The sequence below is a fragment of the Temnothorax curvispinosus genome, unplaced genomic scaffold, assembly GCF_003070985.1.
Source record: "Temnothorax curvispinosus isolate PA1 unplaced genomic scaffold, ASM307098v1 QBEX01003248.1, whole genome shotgun sequence".
Taxonomy (NCBI): Eukaryota; Metazoa; Arthropoda; class Insecta; order Hymenoptera; family Formicidae; genus Temnothorax; species Temnothorax curvispinosus.
Genome location: NW_020213028.1, coordinates 36,984 through 59,818, shown reverse-complemented (window position 1 = coordinate 59,818; position 22,835 = coordinate 36,984). Strand labels below are relative to the sequence as shown.

General features: G+C 41.4%; 1 protein-coding gene across 4 annotated transcripts in view; it reads right to left on the bottom strand.

Moving 5' to 3' along the window:
• Positions 1-195: 195 nt before the first annotated feature.
• The window catches only part of LOC112452333 (ankyrin repeat and fibronectin type-III domain-containing protein 1), a 43,258-nt gene continuing 20,618 nt past the window's right edge, over positions 196-22,835 (bottom strand). Inside the window, exons 1-13 of one of the 4 annotated variants that reach the window (XR_003040487.1) lie at positions 18,153-19,238; positions 14,169-15,703; positions 12,530-12,667; positions 12,321-12,399; positions 9,862-9,965; positions 8,087-8,347; positions 7,542-7,844; positions 7,027-7,466; positions 6,521-6,900; positions 5,820-6,426; positions 4,928-5,713; positions 4,682-4,764; positions 3,885-3,969 (exon numbers count right to left, since the gene is read on the bottom strand). Coding sequence is in view for 3 of the 4 variants with exons in the window: in XM_025012470.1 (XP_024868238.1) it covers positions 3,634-3,969; positions 4,928-5,713; positions 5,820-6,426; positions 6,521-6,900; positions 7,027-7,466; positions 7,542-7,844; positions 8,087-8,347; positions 9,862-9,965; positions 12,321-12,399; positions 12,530-12,667; positions 14,169-15,429 (4,695 nt within the window). In the remaining variant the exon portion in view is untranslated. Of the gene's footprint in view, positions 3,970-4,681; positions 4,765-4,927; positions 5,714-5,819; positions 6,427-6,520; positions 6,901-7,026; positions 7,467-7,541; positions 7,845-8,086; positions 8,348-9,861; positions 9,966-12,320; positions 12,400-12,529; positions 12,668-14,168; positions 15,704-18,152; positions 19,239-22,835 lie in introns of those variants that run through there. The other 3 variants (XM_025012470.1, XM_025012472.1, XM_025012471.1) reach the window with 3 other exon arrangements.

The following is a 22,835-nucleotide window of genomic DNA, read 5'->3' as shown; positions in this document are numbered from 1 at the left end:
ATAATCTTTTCTTTTTCAATTATAAAACGCACAGATGACTTTCCTCTCGCTTTATGTTTCAATAATTATATATTGTACTTTCATTAATTACACGGTAAAAGGATTTACAAAGGTAAAAGGAAATAGGAATGGTCGTCGCGCCCATCGGTCTTCCAACCGGGCTAAGGTCGTACGAATAAATTTTCTCGAGACAAATACAATATTATACTTTATTTCGTGCGTTTCCGTCGTAGTACATTGTCCCCTGCTGAAAAAACGGGGGAAGAACTCAGTCGCAACAGAAACGAAGCCATCTCTTCTATACAAACACCAATTCGCTACTGTACATAATTTACTCGCGCGCGCGTTACATCGCTCTTTTTACGAAGCATACGCGTCCGAGTGATCTCTGTTTCTGGACACGGGGGAGGGACGGGAATGGGAGGGGGGGGGGGGGGGAAGCAAAAGGGTTCGGGGCGCGAGAAGTCGTCGTTCGGATATCGACTAATTAACTCACATCGCCGTCGCGTAGGCACAACTATAATTACATCGTGATGAGTGGATCGTAGAAACGAGAATTTTTTTTCCTCCGCGTTCTCTCTCACGTTCGAAGTAATCTCTCCCTCTAGTTTCCTTGTGCGTGCGGTCGCTCCTTCTCCTCGAAATATTTACAAATATTTCAGCCACCTTCGTTGGCTCGGCGTGCCTCTTGCTCTTCCATCGTCGTAATATTTATATGCTAAGGGTTATTTTTACATTCAACATCGATAGACACTCATGTAGTACTAATAAAATTTCTATCGTCTTCTCGATCAAACGGAAATGAGCGCGGGTGCCCGTTGGCTCTCAACGATCGTGCGTCTATAGGCAAAGATAACGAAGACGAGGCAGAGGGTACGGACTGCACAATTAAATCAATACACCGCTAGCATTTTTGTTAAAGTACCAATCAGCTTGGTGGTTACGAAGCTTACTGCGAATTGTAATTCCCGTGTCGGTTTTTCTTTCTGCGACATCGGCGGATTTCGCGGTGCACGAACTTACGTATGCAGCCAGCGAGACTCGCTCTGCCCGCTTAACAATTTATTCGATCTTTTGCTACTTTGTCGATAAAAAAATATGTGCACCATCCTCGCTAAACGCAGGTGGCCCCTTGGTGCACGATACTACTGCTCAATAAGCGTCAATATTCGAGGGAGGGTCTTCGAATATACAGCCAAATCGGATCTGCGACGTGAAGGACGGATTTCACGATAAATACCTGCACGGGCATTCGAGATTAGGGCTCTTCGCTTGACAGATCGATATTACGCAGGCTTTCGGCGGGCAAAGTAAGAGAAATATGGATTTACAACCGACAACACGCACACAGACATACGTTACGCACATGCGTTTCTTTATCTTCGCTTCACTTTGTCACTCGTGCTACCTTCTTACTATCCGGATAGCCGAAAAGAGATTCCTTTTTTTTTTTAACACATTATTCTCTTCGCTGTTAGTCGAATGGCTACATATAAGTGTTATATGCTGCGCTAGTTAATCTTGTTGATAAGATTGAATACGAAATGTGCAACGCGATCGTTTGGGAAGTTCGTCGCGTGATAATATTGTGCAGTAATATTGTGCGGCTGGGGTAATATTCAGCAAACCACTCTACATTATGATACTTATCCAATCGGTTAATACGTCGACTGCCGTACCGTCGTCCTCTTCTAATCGGATGCAATCGGGTACAATTTACCTATACGCGACGTATCAACTACATTCTTTAAAAATTTTGCTAAATGCGCTGTTTACAATAACGTGAAAGTTAATTCTTTTTGATTAGACTTTTTTTTAATAAATTTTTCAAGGTAAATCTGATCCGAGGCTTATGCCAAATTTCTCTTTACCATACGATTTTAAAACGAGATAAAATAAATGTATATTTGGATATACAAAACGCGTGTAAACATTTTGTAATAAAACAAATAACGTATCTCTATATGCGTCACAGTAAAACAGAAATTAAAAATCAAAACAAAGAAACTACAACTTATTTGTTATTTTTGAAGTAATAGTAGATTAATAATACTCTTTGTTCTGTTATGTACAATAGTCTATAAGCCTCTTCGTCCTAACTATACTAATAACTAACCATAAAACTGGTTTAGACGTTACTCGCCGCTTTAGATTTAAAATATTTTTCAATTAAAATCTTAGATTAACCTTTTTATTCTTTTCTCCTTTCGTTCTATAGAATTTCTCTCTTACATCGTTTTTATTAACAAAATTTGTCGGGCCTTTCCTAAAAAATATACTTATTACTCTAAGCCATTTTTAGATGATGCTACCAGACTTTAGGAACTTTTCATTCTTTATTTATTATTCTATTTTGAATATTTAAAAAAAGTACACTGCGTCGGATCGACACGCATCGAAAAATCGCACGTGAAATCATTTTATTTCCTATTTCTGAGCCTGGTAACATGGATCTAGTCAAGCAGAAAGTGTGTCATGTGTAATCATCATCGATAACTTTGTCATACATTAGAACGTAAAATATTCCTTTACAGATATTTTATAATTTTAATAGTATAAATATAAAACTTTTACTGACTTCAAAAAGATATCCTTACTGACTCGAAGTATCCAAGTATTCTTCTGTTACATTTGTCTTATGCGCTAAAAGCCTTCACTGATTTCGCAATGATGAAGTATGCTTGGACACAACGAATTGCAAAGGAATAATGAGATCTCTCAAAAACAGCTTATACTTGGCTCTTGATAATACGCATATCGAATAAAACATTGAGATCGGTACATAAAATATAACAGTATATTTCAAGTATTATTCATTTACAAACTAACTAACATTCGAAGAATATTACAGATCGATGCTTGAATTCCCGAGTCGGAATGTGCAAGCCTAATAAAATAAAACAGACTTCTTTTTTCACTGGTACTTATCACACTTACGTAACGATCCCTCGAGGTTACGTCGCGACGTTTCATAATCAGTGATTAATTGTCCATATGGAGAAGCATCAATATATTTTAATTATTTAATATTTTTCTTTCGTGTTTCTCTCAGCGGCTATTGAACATCCTAAAGCGCGTAAATCTACGTATAACAATAAAATTAGACCAGAATATAATTGCGTCGACAAAAAAAATCTAAATTTCTCTCACGAAAACAATATCATTTCGTTTATAAAAAGTAAAGAGTAGAAGATAGACACTTTAATAAGCAATGTTTAAAATAATTATTGAATTTTTTAAGACTAACATGTCATTTATATAAGAGGCCAAGCATTCTTTTTCCCCAGTAAAATAATTTTGAATATACAACTTGTTTTTCACACGTAGTGACCAGATCTCACGAAGTCACATTCGTTCAAGAATATCGAAGAATAAAATTGGAAGAGTAATTCACAAGGGAAGTAGCTCTCGGTTCGTGAGGCGTTGTATGAATTTTTCTTTAGGTAGTCGCTGTTCATTAAAACATTTTGTTTGTTGGTAGTGCCGTTTATTGAAGATGTACGACTAGGATGCTTTATGCGAAATGTCGTTATCAGGGAACGTTACGTTTACACGTATAGGACGTACTGAAATTCAATTTACATTATTCGGTAGATTATTATTCGCTTAAAAATTACCGCGGCTTTACTTCTGTTATAAGTATGCGGTGTGTTTACTGCTGTGCTCAAGAGCAGCAAGAACATCCTGCTTTTGCCTAACGTACAGCCGTCCCTTCTTCCACGGATTCTGCAGGTGAAGCGGTTTAAAATCGTCCCTTAAGCAACGCTCTCGCGCACCGATTACGGCAACTAGACAAAAGTTTGGTAGCTCGTCGGCCGTGTAGGTGGGCCCCTTTAGCCCTTTTAGAACCACTGCCATGTTCAGTTGTTTAACGACCAGATCCACGACTTCCCGCGCCGTAGTCCTTGGTGTTACGTGTAGCTTCAAGCTGGTACCAGCTGCCAAACCGGTCTCGTAGGCCGCGTAAACCTGCAATAGCATTAAAAGATGTATCTTTTATGTTTGGCAAATGGTATATAAGTCACATGATAAAAAGATTCAATTAGCAAAATGCAGCAGTTTCGAGTAAGGAACAAGTGTATCTATAAATGTGTACATAATTTAGAATCAATAAAATTATACGACTGAAATCGCATAAAAATGTTATATCGATGTATAAAAGCTTATGCGTAATATACATGGTGTGTCTGAAAGATTTCAATACTCAGTGAATAAAAGAACAAGCAAAATGTCATAAAAGATTATTCAGCATTTTCATTATTCACAAAACAATATTTATCAAGCTTTTCAAAGTCTATTAAACATTTTGCTTTTTCAAAGTTAGCACTTTCTTGTAATTCACTTAGCTTCTTAATCTCATAGACACACTTTGTGTTTAGACAAACACTGAAAAAAATAGATATCCAAGCCGCAAAAATACATAATTATATACAACACGTTAGTACCATAAAACTCAGGTATATGTTATTAATAATTTGTATGCAATACCCTTTGACACGACGTCATACTGTTATAACACATTACATACAGACATAGTTTATTTTCAAAATAGCTATTAGATACAAAGTATAAAACGATCATAATAAATCTCTCATGCCGTACTGATTTTGGCACATTAAGCATAATATTTAAGCATAATCGAGCAGAGCAAGCGTTGAAATTTAACGGTGTGACGGCTTACTCAATGTGTCCACTACATCACTTTGCACTTTAGAGGACCAAGTGAGCTGTTTTTTAATTATAATCGGGTTAGACTTGTGTTCCCTAGGAAGGAAAAATATCATTTAAAGACCGCATGTCGCGAGTCCAGGGGGATTTTAATGTCGCTGAAAATTAAACTATTCGAAACGTCGTAACTATTATGATAGTGATGATGTTATGAGGAAAAAATTTTACGCGTTAAATAGCACAAAATTAAAGGCCGTACCTGAAGAATGCCTGGCAGAGGTGGCATCATAGTCGTTTCTTCCTTCTCCTCGTCTAGATTATCCGTCGGAACGGCGGCCATCGCCGCGACACTCGCGGTCGGCTTGGACGTTTTGACCTTGATCCCCGGCTGGCCGGGTTTCAAGCACACGCTCGAATTCGTCGCGGAGTACTCGTCACTGCTCAGCGAGTGTAGACTGTCGGAATTCGTGTTGCTCACACTAAGCAGACTCGTGGTGTTCGTCATCGCCGTGGAGACGCTCAGTAACGAGCCGGTATAAATCATGGGCTTTATACTCAGTAACGGACTGGTGGTGGCCGACGCCGACGTTATCGTAGCGGAACGATTTCGCGGGCTGTGTTTGTACTTGGCGAGGATCAGGGTGTCCTCGGACTTGGAGGGCGGCAGTCTCACGTTCTGCAGCGGTATCAGATGATTCACGCTGCTGGTAGTCGTCAGAGTGCTCAGATTGCTGTTGCTGCTTATCGGTGCGCACGACGATTTCTGCGGCTCCGAGGTTGTCGAGGTGTTGCTACCTTTGCGCACGTGTTGCCCGCTGGGCAGCTGTTGCTCGCTCTTGCTGAATTCTGTCGTGAGAAGATTGGAGGACGATTTCGACAGATTGGGACCCGGCCAGCTGCCACGGCCGGGACTCGATTTCACGAGCTTAGGATCTCTAGGTGGTAATTGTAACAAACTTCGTTTCAAGCTGTTACTGTTGCTGTTTTTATTTCTGTCGAGACTGAACAGGTGCTTCATAGATATCCCAATGGTTTGCGACGCGATCTGCGAGAAAATATCGTATATTAATTAAACGATAAAATCAGAAGTGTAAGCTAAAATTATAAGACAGGTATTGTAGGATACGATTACAGAAAGCAATAATAATTACGTTTTGTTGTGAGGAGCCGCGATCTCTCGCGAAAGTTATAACGTCGATCAGCCACCTGGCGCTTTTCCACACGCTGTTTACTTGCAACTGTAGATCCTGCAATCTCGCCAGTTTGTCCTTCGCGACGCTCAACTCCAAGGAACTAAAGGCCTCTCGGTGATTATGCTGGGCCTGCGCGGTGTCCAGTTCCAAGATGCAGCTGAGTCTGGAGTAACGATTGATTACATCCTTCTGATACGTATTCAGGTAGACCATCTCGAAGACAGGAATAGGCAACGACAAAAGATCGCCACGTTGTAGCAGAATCTCTCGCGTGCCAGGTACGCAGCAGGCGGTTTCGGCGGGTGGCACGACGATCAGGAACGACACGTCGTGAGTCAGCTCGATCACCTCGGCGTCGTATAATCGATGCACCAGCGAATCCTCCGGACTGATCTCCATGTAATTGAACAGTCGTCGCGCTGTCGCGGCGATCTGATCGACAAACAGCTTTTGTTGTTCCGTGCCTTGCGCCTCGTTCGTCACGTTCTCCTTCTCCTCGGATTCCTTCACGGAAGTCTCGGACGTGCAGATGCGCGGCACTCGCTTGAGATAGTCCCACTCCTCCCTTGAACAGATGAAAGCGAAAGCACGATAATACAATAGATAGCCGTGACACTGAATTACTGGTATATTTTGCGTTTTAATGAACGTAAACTTACGCGGACACGTGCGAATTGTCACGAATCTTGCAATGCGGCAATACGTTTGGAGATTTCGTCGGGACAACGAGTTGTATGAGGTCCACGCTGCTTTGCATTTTTAGGTAAGCGAGATATAAACCATTAGGTAGTTTGATACCACTGACTTGGTGATATGTCATTTGCTCTTGTATGCTGGTCATCAAGATATCGCCGACGTTACTATCCTCGTGCGTTATGACCTTCTTTATAACTTTACTGAGCGGCAGCCACCTGCTGTTTAATACAGAAACCAATTTCGGCGACTTTATATAATTTACTGTCGAGAACACTAAGGTGCCTTGAATGTCTCTGATAGGTTTATGATACAATTGTCCAAGGTCCTGTATGCCCAGGGCAGCCTGCAAAATACATCAAATGGAATATCGTAAGATGTTCTTCTCTATATTTTTGAGTGAGCAATACAAGCTTGAGTAATTGGGCTAAATAAAAGTTCAGTATTTTTAATAAACAATGTACAACGTTACCTGCATTTGAGCAGCAGCTTGAAGCAACTTTATCCTAAAGTGATTAGTCGAGCTGCTGTGACTCTTCTCCATATCTTGCCGAAGGGATTTAACATCGTCCCAGGTGCACGCGACTTTCATGAGCCAATGAAAATCGTTGTATATGCAACTGGGATACGTCTCGTCGATTTCGATCACGGGCAAGAAGTCCTCGTTTGTAACGAGAACTTTGTCCTCGTGGTACAGTAGACACGCTAGAAACACTCCTCGTCTGAGATTCTTCTGGAATTTACTCGTCGCCGTGAAGAGCTGTTTTATCGTTGTTTTCTTTTTGTGATTTCGCCTCTGCACCGCCGGCGTTTCTTGCGTATACTCCGGTCGCCTGATATCGGTGAACAGAGTGTTCAGCTCTTCCAGTCGCCCCGCGAATCTGGGCACCCTGCCGTCTATGTCCCTCCAACCTTCGAGTCATCGTAAATTTATGTTAAATTGAGAATGTTAAATTTGAACGTGCTATGCTTAAGTATGGTACTTACTGCTAGGTGTAACGTGTGCGGGCGTCGAATTCATGAACCTGCTGTAACCCTTTAAATTTCCGGCGGCGGCGCGAAAGTGATATTTTTGCCCTTGAGTCAGATCCTCGATCCGACACTCTCTCTGCTTCATGTCCAGGACTTCCCTCTCGCCGCATATAACCGAAAAGTCCTCGTGCAGGCTCCATTGGACCTTGAACTTGGTACAGATCGGAGAGTCGTGCGAGTCCGGTTCTTGAAACCTGACTGTTATCGATGTCGTTCCGGTGACGTCGACCGCGACTAAGAAAGGCATGTCGGGTGGGCCTGAAATAAAAGATTTTTATTTTAATACAAAAGTATTTGTTGTAAATTTATCCTTTTAAAAAGGTGATAGCCGTACAAGTTAGATTAATAGATTGAGAGCCAATTTCACTAACCACGGTTAACTTAACCGACGGTTAAAGTTAGCAGGATTGACCAATAGAAATGAATCCACCCTGCTTACTTTAACCGTCGGTTAAGCTAACCGTGGTTGGTGAAACTGGCTCTGAATCTATTGAACTTACGCGCTTGATCGAAACCCAGCAGCATTTTCCTGAGGGCCCTGGCTCTCCTTTCCCACAGAGAAAGTTGCTTATCCTCCGTGCTACCGCCGCATCCCGTGAGATTGTTATGTTGCGTGGAAAAACTGGCCCTGTGACTGCTAGGCGGTTCCAACAAAATTGACCCACCGCTGCCGGAAGTACTGCCCCCGAGCTCCTGAACTCTGTGTTCCGCTTCCGAGAGCAATGACGCCAAGTGGCTACCCAGAGATTCCGGTGACTTGACTGCGTCAACAGAATATCGAACGTACATACGAGGCTATCGAATTCACAGTCGAATAATGCATTAGAATGCACGAATGTATGCGTTATGATTAATTTGAATTACATTTAAAGCAGGCTTCGCGTTTTAATTATAAATATCTGAATGGAATTGATTATATTACGAGGCACGGGGATTGTTGCCACCTACGTATTGACCCACGCGCGATTATATTACACTAATTAGCGTATTAGCTATTTCGTGCGATCGATAGCTGCAGCGTTGTCGTGATATTTTGTACGTCTCTTTGCAAGAGACGGTTTTGCCGCGATTAATTAGGGGCCTGGTTACAATTGCAATTACTTCTCTCAGCGCGGATGCGGAAATCAATAAAAAAGTCACGCTCAAGAAATTACTCAAAACGCACCCCGTCGAATCCTCGTATCGTTCACGTCAGTTGAGTCAAGCAAGTTGAATCTCGAGTTATATCCTATCCGGGAATGTTTACCAGGAGTCCGTCGCGGATATCTCGCGGAAAATTAGTTCGGAAGAGGTGTCCTCCTTGTTCTATATTTCATTTTCGAAGACTCGGTGTCTTAACGAGTGGCACCGTAGAAGCGCTAACGAGCGTAACGGGACAAATTAAGACGCGAGGAACGTTCGCAAAGACGAATGGAGCTCAAGTTGCTGACTTTAACGCGGGATTCCCCGGACTCGCTTGACGGCACATTAAGAGAAATTTATCTTTCTGAACTTTTATCCCAACACTGTCCCGGTGAAACGCAATCGAGATCGAGGTGTTCGGCGACACGGTAATTTCTCGCACATCGCTGGAAATTCGATTCCAGCTATCGCGGATATGGCCCGATGTTTCGGAGTCTCGTCGCGGCAATCATTACGAAAGTTGATGAGAAAGCTCGGGTATTCATCGCAGTATTTTTTTTCACGTGCAGCATGTTCCAAACAATCCAAACGGATGAAAAAGAGTCGCTCGCTCGCACTTACAGCTCGTGCACCATCCGACTTGACGGAGTACAAGAGCGAGCGTTGAGAAATGTTTAGATACCGCCATCGACTTTACAATTCCACTACCTCGTACGTGGCTCGCGTTCGATCGTAATTACGCCGGAGCTCGATATACCGGACAAAGGGGGATATTATTAAAAACGTCGCGGAAAAAGCGCAGCGCCGCGTCCAGGACTCTCCGTTTTTTTCTTTTTTTTTCTTTTTGTTTTATTGCGCATTTCGCATTCCCGCTTTTATATTTATTCGTCGCGATGCAATAAAGCTCGACGGCATTTTTATTAGAGACTACGGAATCCTAATTGGAATCTCCCGCGGACTGCCGATTTTCTTGGATTTTTTGCGCGGCGAAAAGAGAGAGAGAGAGAAAGAGAGAGAAAGAGCGATTATTTCGCGGGAAAGCGGAAAAGCGAATCTCACGGGAAGAGGTACGGATCAACGAGATTCGTCACGGGCGTAACGAAGTTCCCTGCTACGCCGCGCGAAGTTTGTAATTGGATTCGATTGTACTTACATTGGTTCCCTTCCTGCGCGCCGAATGCAACCAGCATTTTTGCCAGCGGCCTGTTGTTGCTAAGCACAGCAACGTCCAGCGGTGACAAGCCGTCGCTGTTAACGCTGTAAATGACGATAAATTGCAAATAATATATAGGGCCGGTAGTAAAGTTTACTTTCAGATCCTTTGTGAAAGGGGCGAAATGAGAACGTTCGAGATTATCTCGCAGTTTATACGTCCTAAACTTTCTTCTTCTTTTCTTTACATTGTACCAAAGCACGGTGTATAATAAACTTTACGCAACATTAAACATTGTCTAACTTGATTTCAACTTTTGCGTCGCTTTATTCGGCGTTGTATAAAAGTAAAACCGAAAAATTTTAGCCATTGAGTCCGTATATCAAGTTAAGACGAGATTTCCGTTGGAATCATGACTTCGGGGAAATTGCCGTTAATAAATAATATTTATGTGACACTTAAAAGGTCGATAAAAACCCACACATGAGTGTAGGCACATATAAGTGCCACATAAGTATGGACTTCCTGCTTGAATTACAAATCGGTGCCATCCCGATTGTATTTTCCAATTTGAGTGTATTTCTTTTTACGACTTGCGGAAAAATTTCGCTACGTCCAAGCGGAAAATCGTGGGATTAATGAGATTCACTCTGAAACATTTAATTACTTTCGCCTACTTTACCTCGGACTACTTTGATGCGTAAAAGCGGGGGACATCAAATAAACGTTAACGATATAAAATAGTCGGGGATAAATGCTGGCTAAATGAATTTCCCAGTTTTACGTCATCTATCGACTTTTCGTTTGCAACGGGAATTTGAATTGCGTTGTTACAACTACCGTGCGAAATGAGCAGTTCGTAACTTTTCCGCTGCCTATACGGATTATTTTTTTAGTTCTATCTTCGGATCCGCCTGTCTTCAATTGATATGTTTGAATAAAGTACATTATGCAGAAAAAAGAGGTATATAACTGACAATTCTTGGAATTTTTATCTCCGATATAAACTACTGTTGAATATGTTGTGCAAAATGAAATCAGTTGTTGAAAACCCGTTATTTATAACTTATAACAGTTTATACTTTTTTTTGATTAATGTTACTGTAGAATCTTATTTCCAGTATTCTATGATTAACGTGACTTTGGAATTTTTAAGATTCAGATTTATTTTTTCTGTCTAACGTTCAATTTCGACAATCCGATATAATTTTGGTTCAACTATCTCAGTACAAAACACTGTATTGTACTGAGCGTTAAAATCATCCAAATTAAATCCATTTTTATTCCCATCAGTAAATTTTAGTTCATAAAAATTTAAATAACCATGACAGTTACGTGAACTTCTTTCAATTAAATCAGTTCGTTTGTTCCACACGTTAAATCGGTCGCCTAAATTGGCACCGAAACCTTGTTTAATTCGTTAATTTGTTTATCGACAGCCAACGCGTGGTTGTATTCACTGAGGGAATGAACCGAAAGCTTCTACTGTATATCTCTAGTATAATATATCCTGGGACGACAAATAGCTGCCGAATTGCTCGCCGGAAATAGAAGCGAACGGCTACCTATTATCCGTAATTACCATGCGCGGCCGGCTATGAAAAGCTTTCGGAAGCGTTATAATGTAACGAAACACCCTTTGTGTGCCCGCCGGTTTAAAGATATTCCACTTGTTCCGCCGAAATTTGAGGCTCATTTTACATTCACGAAGAACCCTGCAACGTAATTTAACACGCTCTGGCTGAAAACGAAATTAGTCTGCCGTAAAAAATGCTAACGACTCAGCTTTCAGACACGGCTGAGAAATAATTATACGGGCCGCGAGGAACAATTGGAGCGCGTGAGGAAATTTTTATTTTATCCATCCGATTGTCCCACGACAATCTTCTTCGTTTCAATTCCTCTCGGATGCGAAGGGGGAAACGTAAAAGCTTGAACGCAACTCGGACGATTATTTTTTGCACATGATAGTCTGCACCCAGGATATATAGCGAATATAATCTCTTAAGATCTCCTGAGTTACACGTCGAATCGAATCAAGAAGTTGATTCTACGCCGGTCGAACAATTCCTAATAGCGCGATTGACTGCTTCTGTAGCAGTGCACCTCGAAAGTTTCAGCTCGTATATTAGATTAAAGACCCTCCAAGTAACGTGTATTGCGTGTGAACGAAGATCTTCTAGGTCACGCGTAGACTATTTCGAGGGAAAACGGGATCGCGGTTGGATCCTTTGAGTATCGCGAGATCAAAAATCCGTACCTCGAGTTTGAAGAATAACATTTAATTTTTTTTAGCGCGTAAATTCAACGATTTATGTATATATAGATTATTCAGTGATATGAAATATCTGGAAGTATCAAATAACATCGTATCATTTCGCCAATTCATCAGTCTTTTTTCCCTTTTTATCGCCCAATCATCTTAATTGCGTACATATATGATACAAATAGCTACTCACCTATTTACGTCGACATCGGTAGATTCCAAAATAGTCCTCGCTTTATCCAAGTGACCATGTTCCACAGCCGCAAATAGGGCTAAAAATAAAACGATAACAACATCAAGGTTATTTCTAATTGCACGTAAAATTGGCAAGAGTAAGTTCGGCGAAAACGAAGAGACGCTTTAAGAAATTAAAAATAAAAAAAATCGATAAAAATAAAATACCATGCAGGTGTATGTTGAGGGATTGGGCCGAGAGAGGATTGATATGTATTGACGATAGATTATTTAGTTGTTGGTGGGGCTGTTGTTTCTTCTTGCCGAAACCCTCCAGGAACTCCATCCCTTGCAACGAGTGGAACTCTGTGCGCATGAAGAAACAAAGCAAAATAAATAAACAACAAATAAATAAACGAAACATTATGGAATTGGATAAATAAGCGGTAAATACATAACGTAAAACGAAAGAATTTTGAGGGAATCGAGAGGAAATTGATGTATACTTCGAGAAAGATAAATCTGTGTAATTTATTAAGTTCACGACTTTCATATCGAGGAAATATATATGTCTTTTATAACGATGTTATAATAATAATAATTTATTTTAATCGGTATAATTTTTTAAGGAGGTTCTACAGATAATGGATGTATCTAAAAATTGGAAAAAACTTTATGGACGTGTAAATTGAGATGCAAGAAAAGTGCTCGAAAAATTTTAGCATCGGTTTACCGTGTAAAAATTTGCAAAAATGAATTTTGAAATCACAGTTTTTAACATAAACTACATATGGCAGAGGGGCTCTTGGAGACAGGAAACGAGATATTAATTATATAAAGGCGACCCACCAAAGCTCAAAAAACGGAGCTCTTATAGATCTTAATCTAAGCTTTTCAGAAATATCGAGAAAAACAAGGGTTATCGCGTAAAATTTTGTGATATTGGCTATTGAAACAGGCCATATCACAGTTCACGTAGCGTGTTTCGAATAACAAGGGAGATTTGGCAATGTCGCAGCGACTGCACCCGCGCGAAAAGTGTACAGCCAGTACAGCACCACAGTATGACAGCACCTCAAACTTAAGCACCTAACGTTTACGAGCGCTTACGGAGAATACTCGCTCTAGAATTATGTGAAATTGTGAAATAACCGTGGTCATATGAGCAGAACTGTCAAGTTCGCGACGTTACCACATTTTCTTCCATTATAAGCCGCCAGAGTCAAAGGAGCACTTACACGATATTTTTAATTATTCCTCGCTTTGACTAATATGGGTATGATATAAGCTCTAACGTCATCAAAATTCACGAAAATATTTTATGAATACTTAGAACCGATGAATTTGAAGATTTTCTCTTCATCTCTCAACTGACTAGAGAGTATCTGTAGAACCTCCTTAAGTAAATGTAAAACAAGTAATGAAGTCTCAAGTGTTTGACATAGAAAAAGTAACGATTTTAGAAATGAAAAAGAGATATTTCCTGCATTATTTCTTTCTTGAATTATTCTACTCATTATATTACAATCGACTCATACGTTTTACTCCACTTTCACGACTAGAAATTTTTCCCACGTGTCAGCGATGTTCTAGAATGTTAATGCTTCACCGTTTTATTTCATGTTAAACATACTTTCTTCTTCTATCTCTCCTCGATAATTATTAATTTTTTCAGCGTGAAAACGTGGCAATTAAAGTTAAATGCGTTATTTTATCAGATAGGATTTGGACCTCTTTTTTTTCATCACCGTAAAGAAAAGTGCTAAACCGATATTTTGCCGCGGAAACTTGAAATAACTTCCTACGAAGTGCTTAATTGCATCTGGCGCGCCGCTGACTAATTGGAAAACTTATTGATCCAGCGTACTTGATCCTGACGATGGCATGAAAACTCGCTCCTGACCGAGCCGCTCGTAATCCTTCGTCTCCTTCGCGTCTCTTTTCCTACCGGTCGTCATTTTATTTCGAAAGCTATTGCCACGTCTGCTTGTCCAAAAGTTGGCGATATTGTCGACCGTTCTGATTTTACAGGACTTCGAAGAACATGTCTTGACGCTGTCGTGAATTTTCTGATTCTGCAGGCAGATCATTGCGTTTTTTCTCTCCGTCTCGTGTATCTTGCAATAAAATTTAATCCTCGAGCGATCAAATTCGCCGAAGGACTCAGTCGTCCTTCGATTTCTGTTTACCATGTTTGAATGCTCGTTTCTCGTATCGCAAGGACGACTCAAAGGAACGGTCTCACATCTGGGACGAAATGCGTTTCGTGATTCTCCGTTCTCGAGATATTCCTCACCCACGTCCTTGTCTCGCTCGTAGTTTGTTTTACGATTAGCCGAGGCTTTGTGGGGATCCACGACTATGGTCAAGACATCACGCTTGGATGACGTAGCACGCTCATTTTCGGCGTCTTGTTTCTGCCGTTGTTCTTCCTCCTCCTCCTCCTCCTCTTCGACTTCAAAGAGGAAGCTCGACACGGACGAGTCCAAGGAACTGTCCAGCACGAACGTGGGGTTCTCATAGGATACATGTTTGCTCGGTTGACTCGTGTCCGTCTCGCAGGACGCACGTTTATCGCTACATTTCTTATCTCGAGTGTCTTCCTGCGAGCCCTCCGTACTGTGTCTCCTGCGAAAAATGTGACTGACTTTCGGTGATTTCATCCCTTCGTCCTTTGTCGAGGCTCTCTCCACGTCCTTGCGACCCTTGCCCATTAACCTGTCAGTCAGAGACAGCTTATTCTTCAGATCCTTAGTGATTTCCCGCGGACCGACATCGCGATCCGATACCGAGGTCTTTCGAGGACTCGGAAATGCCTCGCCGCCGATTTTGTCGCGAGAATTCATATCCTTGACATTTTTTCGCGGACTCGTGGGCTTCTCACCGTCCTGAGATTCCTCAACAACAGGGAGATCACACCCTTTCTTGACGGTGAGATCCTTCGAGACGGACGAGAGATCGAAGCCGGCGGTCAATCGCAGGTTCGCATGATTGCGTATCTTCGACATCAGTTTCACAGACGCTCGGAAGGATCTCGACCTCTTCAAAGTCGACATCCTGCCGCCCGTGGAACGCCTCGAGAGAAGTTCCATCTTCGGGCTAGATGAGGCGGATTTGCGAAATTTCATCTGGGGATCGTTCGATATACGGTCGACGGATTCGCTTGATATACGGTTCCAATGTCCTATCGAGATATCCGATCCTTTTGAGAGTTTCGATACGCCTGAATGTTCTCAATGCGATGAGATCATTTTTCGCATATCGCTCGTTTTATAAATTATTGATAACATGTGTTATTGCTGTCGGCAATAAGGCACGTTACTGCTTCTCTTTGGTAGGCTAAAGCTTCGACATTTGCGATTCCCCGTAAATTCCTCGTAAAGTAATTCTTTGGCTGGGTAGCTGCAAAAAGATCATCGATACCGTCATTTGTTTGATCCTACTGTCTCTAACGTAACGGCACATTTTTCTCTCGGATTGCACGACGAGGAGGGAATTATACGCGTTACAATAAATTATATACAGCATATAAGCTTCGGAGATTATTCCTCCGAAGCTCCTAAAACGTGATTATATTAATGCGATTAGTCTGTGAATTAATTCACAACGTGCCGAGTTTTCGAGCTCTGACTGATAGAATATTTTCGCCGGCTTGTCCCGTTTGCAACGAAACTGATAAATATTTACACGAAACGCTAGGGAGAAGCGAAAGAGCGGTTAGCAATGAAAGGGGATTAGCATCACGAGTGTTGCGATGAAACGACGAGACGTGGTCGCTACGTGACTGTCGTTTCTGAAACGATTTTATTGTTTACTTAGGGCCACGTACTCGCTCGATTCCGCTATGCGACAATTGGCCATTACGAAGAAGTGGACGGAACAAGGCCTCTTCCTCCTCGGACAATTTACCGGACCAATCAAATTTATTGCTGTCGTCCGTTAGTCGTTAAGATCTTGATGACAGCGAAGTGTAGGTGCACCAAGATCAATGACAAGATCGCTGCTCGCAGTGCTGGCTTAACCAGCATCGAACATACAATAGAGCGATTGTTCCCAGCAATGAATACGCCAGAGAAATTAAGCACGAGTTCAACTTTTCGCAACTCCTCGAACCTACATTTCAAGAAGATAGTGATGTTTGATATCGATATCTGTATCAGAAGAAAGAAATCGATACGATATCGGAGATTCGAATAAAGAATCATTCATGTCGAGACGCGATTGCGTTCGTATCGGATAAATGTAATAATTTTCAAGCGTTTTACTCCAGATTTTTATACGCCGCTCCACGTCGTATCGCGAGCTCGGCTTTCTCCGACTGAAAAATTCATCAGCGTGTTATTCACAGAGTGATGATTGACTAAAATATTCTTCCACGGCTCGTGCCAGCCTGTTTCTCGCGAAAGCGTGGACGTTCGAGCCTTCTCTAATCGATTGGAAGGGGCAAAAATTGGCCGCTCTCTGGCAGTCCAGATTGGAGCTCATTAGAAGCTAACGAGGGAATTACAGATCGACTGGGATGTTAATAGGGTAATTATAATCCGGAACCAAATGAATTGTCAGATAATCTCGATCTGAGGCAGCAGATTCTTTGACTCTCCAATAACCAATCAATATTTCAAATTAAAAGAACATCTATAAGCGCGTAATTCGAGAAAAAAAAATCGGATAAGGAAAGGACGGGAAAGAACTTCCGCTTGGACGTTCTTCTTTCAACGGACGTCGCATTAATCATCCTGACAGTGTGTCTCTTTTTTCTATTTTCCTTTCCTTCTCATTCGTCTTCTCCCGTACTTCCGCGTAAGTCACACGATTGTTATCACGATGCATCGATCTCTTTATAGAAGACGTCAACTCCGAGTCCGCCTCTTAAAAGCGGAACGATTCGCGAGTAAGTCCTAACTCATTTTCCTACTTCGTTACGGACGGTTGTTTACCCCTTCAGAGCGTTGTCCTCGTTATCGGTCTCTGTCCTGATAGACGACAATTTACTTCCTGTAATGAGGAGTCACGGTTCTTTGACGCCACTTCCTTACGTTGAAGAAGATATACGCTATAACCGAGTTACCATTTTTGCGCGTTACAGGATTTTAAGTTTTAAATATTTTTGTTTCGATTCTATTCTACAACTATGCAACTATCTATATGCGCGGTTTTTGCTTCTTTTTATTTGAAATATAATATAAATTTCTCTGCTTTTGTTATATAATGATATTTGGCTTTGTCAATTTTTATTTGTCCTTTACACACTTTCGTTTTTTTAAATGAAATAACTTTATAACGTACTATTTTTTTGTATTCTGTATTCGGCCAGAGAGCTAGACAACAAGCGTTACCGTTTTTTAACGTTTAAATTCACAGTGATAAAAATTTGTTTTTTAACGTTTAAATTCACAGTGATAAAAATTTGTCTCATACATAGAAAGTTGCAGGAAGCTTTTAGAGATAATATCACACACTCTAGAGGCACTCCTATTTGTTAAGAACACTTCTGTTTGTGAGAAAAGTCCGTGTAAATGTCATACGGAGGAGTCGTACAGACGCAATGTTGTAATCTAACGTCGCCATCGCGGGTAAAATCTTAAGCAACAATCGCCGTCGTGGAGCCCCTGAGATTCTCGCGAACAGTATCGGCAAACGTGTCGGTTATGGTTATGCAATGCTCTCACGCGGTTGCGAGGCTAGCCCTGCAAGGACGTACATACATGCGTCCGTTCACCGTTTGCCGCTCGAATACCGTCACTGGCAAGCCGATCGGGATCAAAGCAAACGTCCCCCCGCTAGGGCACCCCTCGTCGTGCTTTCCGAGGAGAAAAGTTGCCACGCATATATGCATCGGCACGCAGGCTACCTGACTATCACAGAACGAATTCCATGCGGCTGGACCCATTCTTAAGCGTGACATCGAGAGTCACATTTCGTGATGAGGATGGCGTTGTCTCTCGGATGCCGTTTGCCCATTAGAGTCCTCGCGACTTTCGTCCAATCGTCCTGACGATACGTCGCTTCCGCACAAATATTCATAATTTGAATATTATGTGTATAATATAGATGCACAATATGCCTTTTTAAACTTTTTTAAATTGCTACTAATCACTAAATTCTTGATCACTATGTGTATCCTCCGCTATCGATCCATCATTTGGAAACTCTTTCACTATTGATCTGCGATGTCGCTCGACATTTTTCCATCGTCATCACAGGCACGTTACTCCGGAGAGACAAGAAGCCGCCGAATTTTTTTTTCCAATCTGACACACGATCGAACTGTTAAACGTTCGATACGTGACGAAGTGTCGCGCACAGGACCGAGATCGATTTTTAGCGATTTACCGACGGACTGGTCTACAGCTTCGAAAGGCGTCATGTGCGCGCGCACTTTTTCCAGCCGTTGCTGCTTTACTCCGGAATCTGCCGGCATGGAGGGGCTGATTTTCACAGCGTGGCGAAGTCGTCCCACGGGCCCCGACGTGCGGCACTTATCCCTCGAAACGGTTTCTCTCGACGGTTGCCTTTCTTTTTCGCACGATCCGCGACCTTCACTCACAAAAATCGTCACGACATGTCACGAACTCGCGCAGCGTCGCTCGCGCGAGCTGCGAACACCAGCGATGCGGCATTACTGAAGGGGTACACATGCCAGAGCGACCCCCCGATCCGTTCCACGGCGAGCAAACAGCTGCCGCGTCTGGGCCCCCCTCCAGTAACGAATGGCCACGTTGCGTAGCTCCGGAGAGAGATTGCCCAGTCTTTCGGCACTGACGACCGGCCTCGCACGAGTCAACTTGTCTGCCTTGTCTGATTAAGCCAGACAGACGGATAGTTTATACCACGGAAACGGACAAAATGAATGGCTCCTCTCAATACGAAGAGCGAAACGTTTAATATTCTGAAAGTTGCTCATTTAATTCAATTATTAAGCTGTGTCTTAATTTAGTTATTAAACTCTTAAAATGATCGTTGGACAGCTATTACTGTGATAAAACTGTTTACATTAATTAACTAACGTTAATAACTTTATTTCAGTTTAATAACGTTAAGCTGCTAAACTACATAATTAGTTGCATTATAATTAGTTGCATTTAATTAAAGTGCAAATTAGTAATTTTCAAGTCTCTCGCTTAATTCCAACTGTCGCCATTTGATTTAGAAGAAAATAAAAATAGATTGTGCGTCGCGGCATGTGAGAATAACATGGATTTTGGCAAAGCATGTGAGACCGCGTGAGGTAACTTTTCCGTTCTAATTTTATTCGTATTACCTCAATGCTTGTTCAGGTTGACGTCAACGTTTAATTAGAGCGATGAAATTATGTCTAATATGCACTGAATTTTGCCTCGTTAAATTTCTTTGATACGATTTATTAATACGACATGTATTATATGACATTTCGACAAGCTTGTTACCAGACTTTAAAAACGCATACGTATAACGTTGCTTACATACGCAGCTAATAAATAAATTCGGTGGATATGCCAACATTTCCATCGAGATTATGTAATAACTGTATTTTGTTATACTAATTATCAATAATTATAGCAATTATCATTAAATAATACGTTCGCCTGCATTGGATAACGATCCGCCGTTATTTGGCGCGTGCTAAATAAATTGTACATTTACGCCGAAAATTTCGAGATTGTTACGGCAAATCGAGCACGCTGAATGCTAATCACGCTCAAACATGGGATCACACACACGAAAGGGATTACGCGCACGAAAGCGTATCTCTTTTCCTGCCCGTTTGAATCTGTCTGCGTAATTAAACAGCCGGTTAGACAACGCCTCTGCGCCCGCCGTCAGTCGAGAATTTCTCGGCGCAATCTGAGATTAACCGATAGAATTATCAATGTGCCGTACCGAACGACAGAATTCCTTTGGCGTAATGTCAAAAATACGTCGTCCTTTTGTAATGACATGAAAATGTCATTTAGCGCGCGCGACCCCATTAAATTTCATTCCGTGAGACCTCTCTTTACTTTTCCATTCTTTTTTTTTTACCATTAGGTCCAATGACGACGTGCTGCATTTATTAGCCATATACGGATAAGAGACCTGACCATTTGCATTTTCATGCGAAACTAGATCGGTCTGGCGCTCCACGTCCGCCAGTCTCTTAGCGAGGATAGCTGTAGCGCGTGAAAAGGCGATTTGACGGAAATCGCTGCGATTACCTCGGCGAAAGGTTGCGCTGTTTATCGCGTGGCGTAAAGGCACCGGAAATCCGACCTTCCGGAGCAGATCTCATTACGGTGCGTGTAGCTATTCAAGTGGCGGTTTAGACTGCGAGCGTGCTTGAGGGCTTCTTTGAATCTTTGTTCCGTCTTTAACTCGCCGAAAAAAGCCACCTTTGAGCTAAAATAGTTGACACACTTTCTCCATATATATCGCGAATAAGCAGCGTTGATAGCGCTGAAATTTGCATTAATTTAACGCAAAGTTTGAACATAAATAATAACATTTATAGCTTCTCGCTTAATGAACCTTAGTGAAGCATAATATTATGTTCCTAGAAGTAGATTTATGCTTAATTTACAATATAAAGTTGCAGGTTACTGTATACCTCCAGTTTGTTAATGATAAGGCGGACCGTTGAAAAAGCGAGAAACGTCGAAAAGTTCATTAGAAACCGCGGGGTAAAACTTTCCCAGGAAGTTTGGCGATTGTTCTGCGAGAATTTAATTTCTATTCTGGGAGAATGCGATAACAATGCTTCGTGTTTTGTTCGCATGGAACGAGTCGTAACGACGCGAGCCACGAAACACTTTTATTTCATCTACCGTTTAGATGGGAGATGCATTCACGGAACTCTGATATCGCGGATCTCGCGGATCCTCATTATGTTTCATAAAGAATGAGCGGATTTCTGTTCAGGCAGTCTCAAGATGTCTCGCAATATGTTCATCGGTCCGCAATATGCCCAATACGAATCCTCCGTGATTAAATAATGTTTGTTTCGTAGTGACGCAGTAATGCACGGATATAGATAAGCAGTTTGCTGGAAATGTGGTAAACCGCGGGCTTCGAGAGATCTAATTCCTCTCGCCGCGTTATAGTTGTATCAGACATTATAACGTCCTTTTATGACGAGATCACCTTGATCTTGTCGTGTAGTTCGGTTTCGGTTTCTCAGCGCCTAACGCGTGCTTTTATTACCGATAAAGAGTTTCGCCGCGCGAGAAATAAAAATTCGAGTAAAATTCGCAAGCGAGGGTGTATTAATGAAAAATTCATCGATCCGTTAAACATAACGGCGTGGTCTGGCGTGGTCGACAGCGTTGTTACGGATGTAGCCCGCATTGGTTAAACGCGCCGTTACGGTCCGGCAACTCGTTCGTTTTGTATATAGGAGAACTTTTGAGTGGCCAATTGAAAGTTCGGGCGGAAAAAGTTTAGACAGTGGATCATGGCCTTCCCGAAAAAAATTTCAGAACTTCATTATTCGTTAAATAGATATCACTGAAATTTTTTTTTTAATATCCTCTTTGCAGAGCAAAGAAGAAAAAGGCCGTTCGTTGCGAAAAATTCAGAAATTAGTTTAAACCTGTCGTGAAGTTTTTTGAAAAGCGCTACGATAAAATGAGCTTAGCTATGGGCGAGTACTTTAGCCTCGAGGATTTTGTCCTCATTTGTTAATTATGCGGCCGTCACTGCGTCACAAAAGGAAATAAGCGAGAACGAGGAAGCTGTAGCTTATCGTTTGTCCACCTATTGCATTCGGATTGTGTAAGATTGACCATTTCTTATACGATTAGTCAATTTTTCTCTTTCCAAGATATATATTTTCTCGAAATATCTATAATGTGATTAGTTAAAATGAATTGAGCGCACCGTTTTCGTTAAAGCTAAATGTTTGGAAATCTTATTAACATATGCATAAATACAACGAATTTACGTAAATAAATTTGAAATTTGCGCTTTATTAAAACGTATAATAAATATATATGTATAGATATATTTTGGGCAAATATTTGACATTTTGTTGCTTCACGCACGATTATGTATGCATCTGCATACGATCGATTATTGTGTGCTGTGTGATTATATTAAAAAGGGAATGTAAACGATTAAATATTGATTTTATATTTTACAACATTGTGCAATAATTTTCCATAATTTCCTGCTAATGATGTGTTTTCAAAAATTATTTAGTTGGAATGTTCACTCAATTAAATATTTACACATAGCATGTGTGAAAATCGAGGAGGCATGAAAGAATGAAGAAATTTATCATTAAGCCTATCACACAATACAAAGGTACCAGACAATAGGAACAGGGAATAAGCCACGCAACAGAAATAACCACCGTGATTTAAATTTTGAAGTATAGATTTCAATGGAAAGTCCGTACGAATAAACTGGGCTAACTAAAAACCAGCGTGGTAAATGATGCGCGAAAGTTTTTTATTTATATTTTTATTTTACATATTTTTCAACCTTTGACTGCGTGCCGACTAGATTTGTCAGACTTGAAACACAGCTCTGATTGGAGTAGTAAAATCTTCCCCCCCCCCCCCCCCCCCCCCCCCCCCCC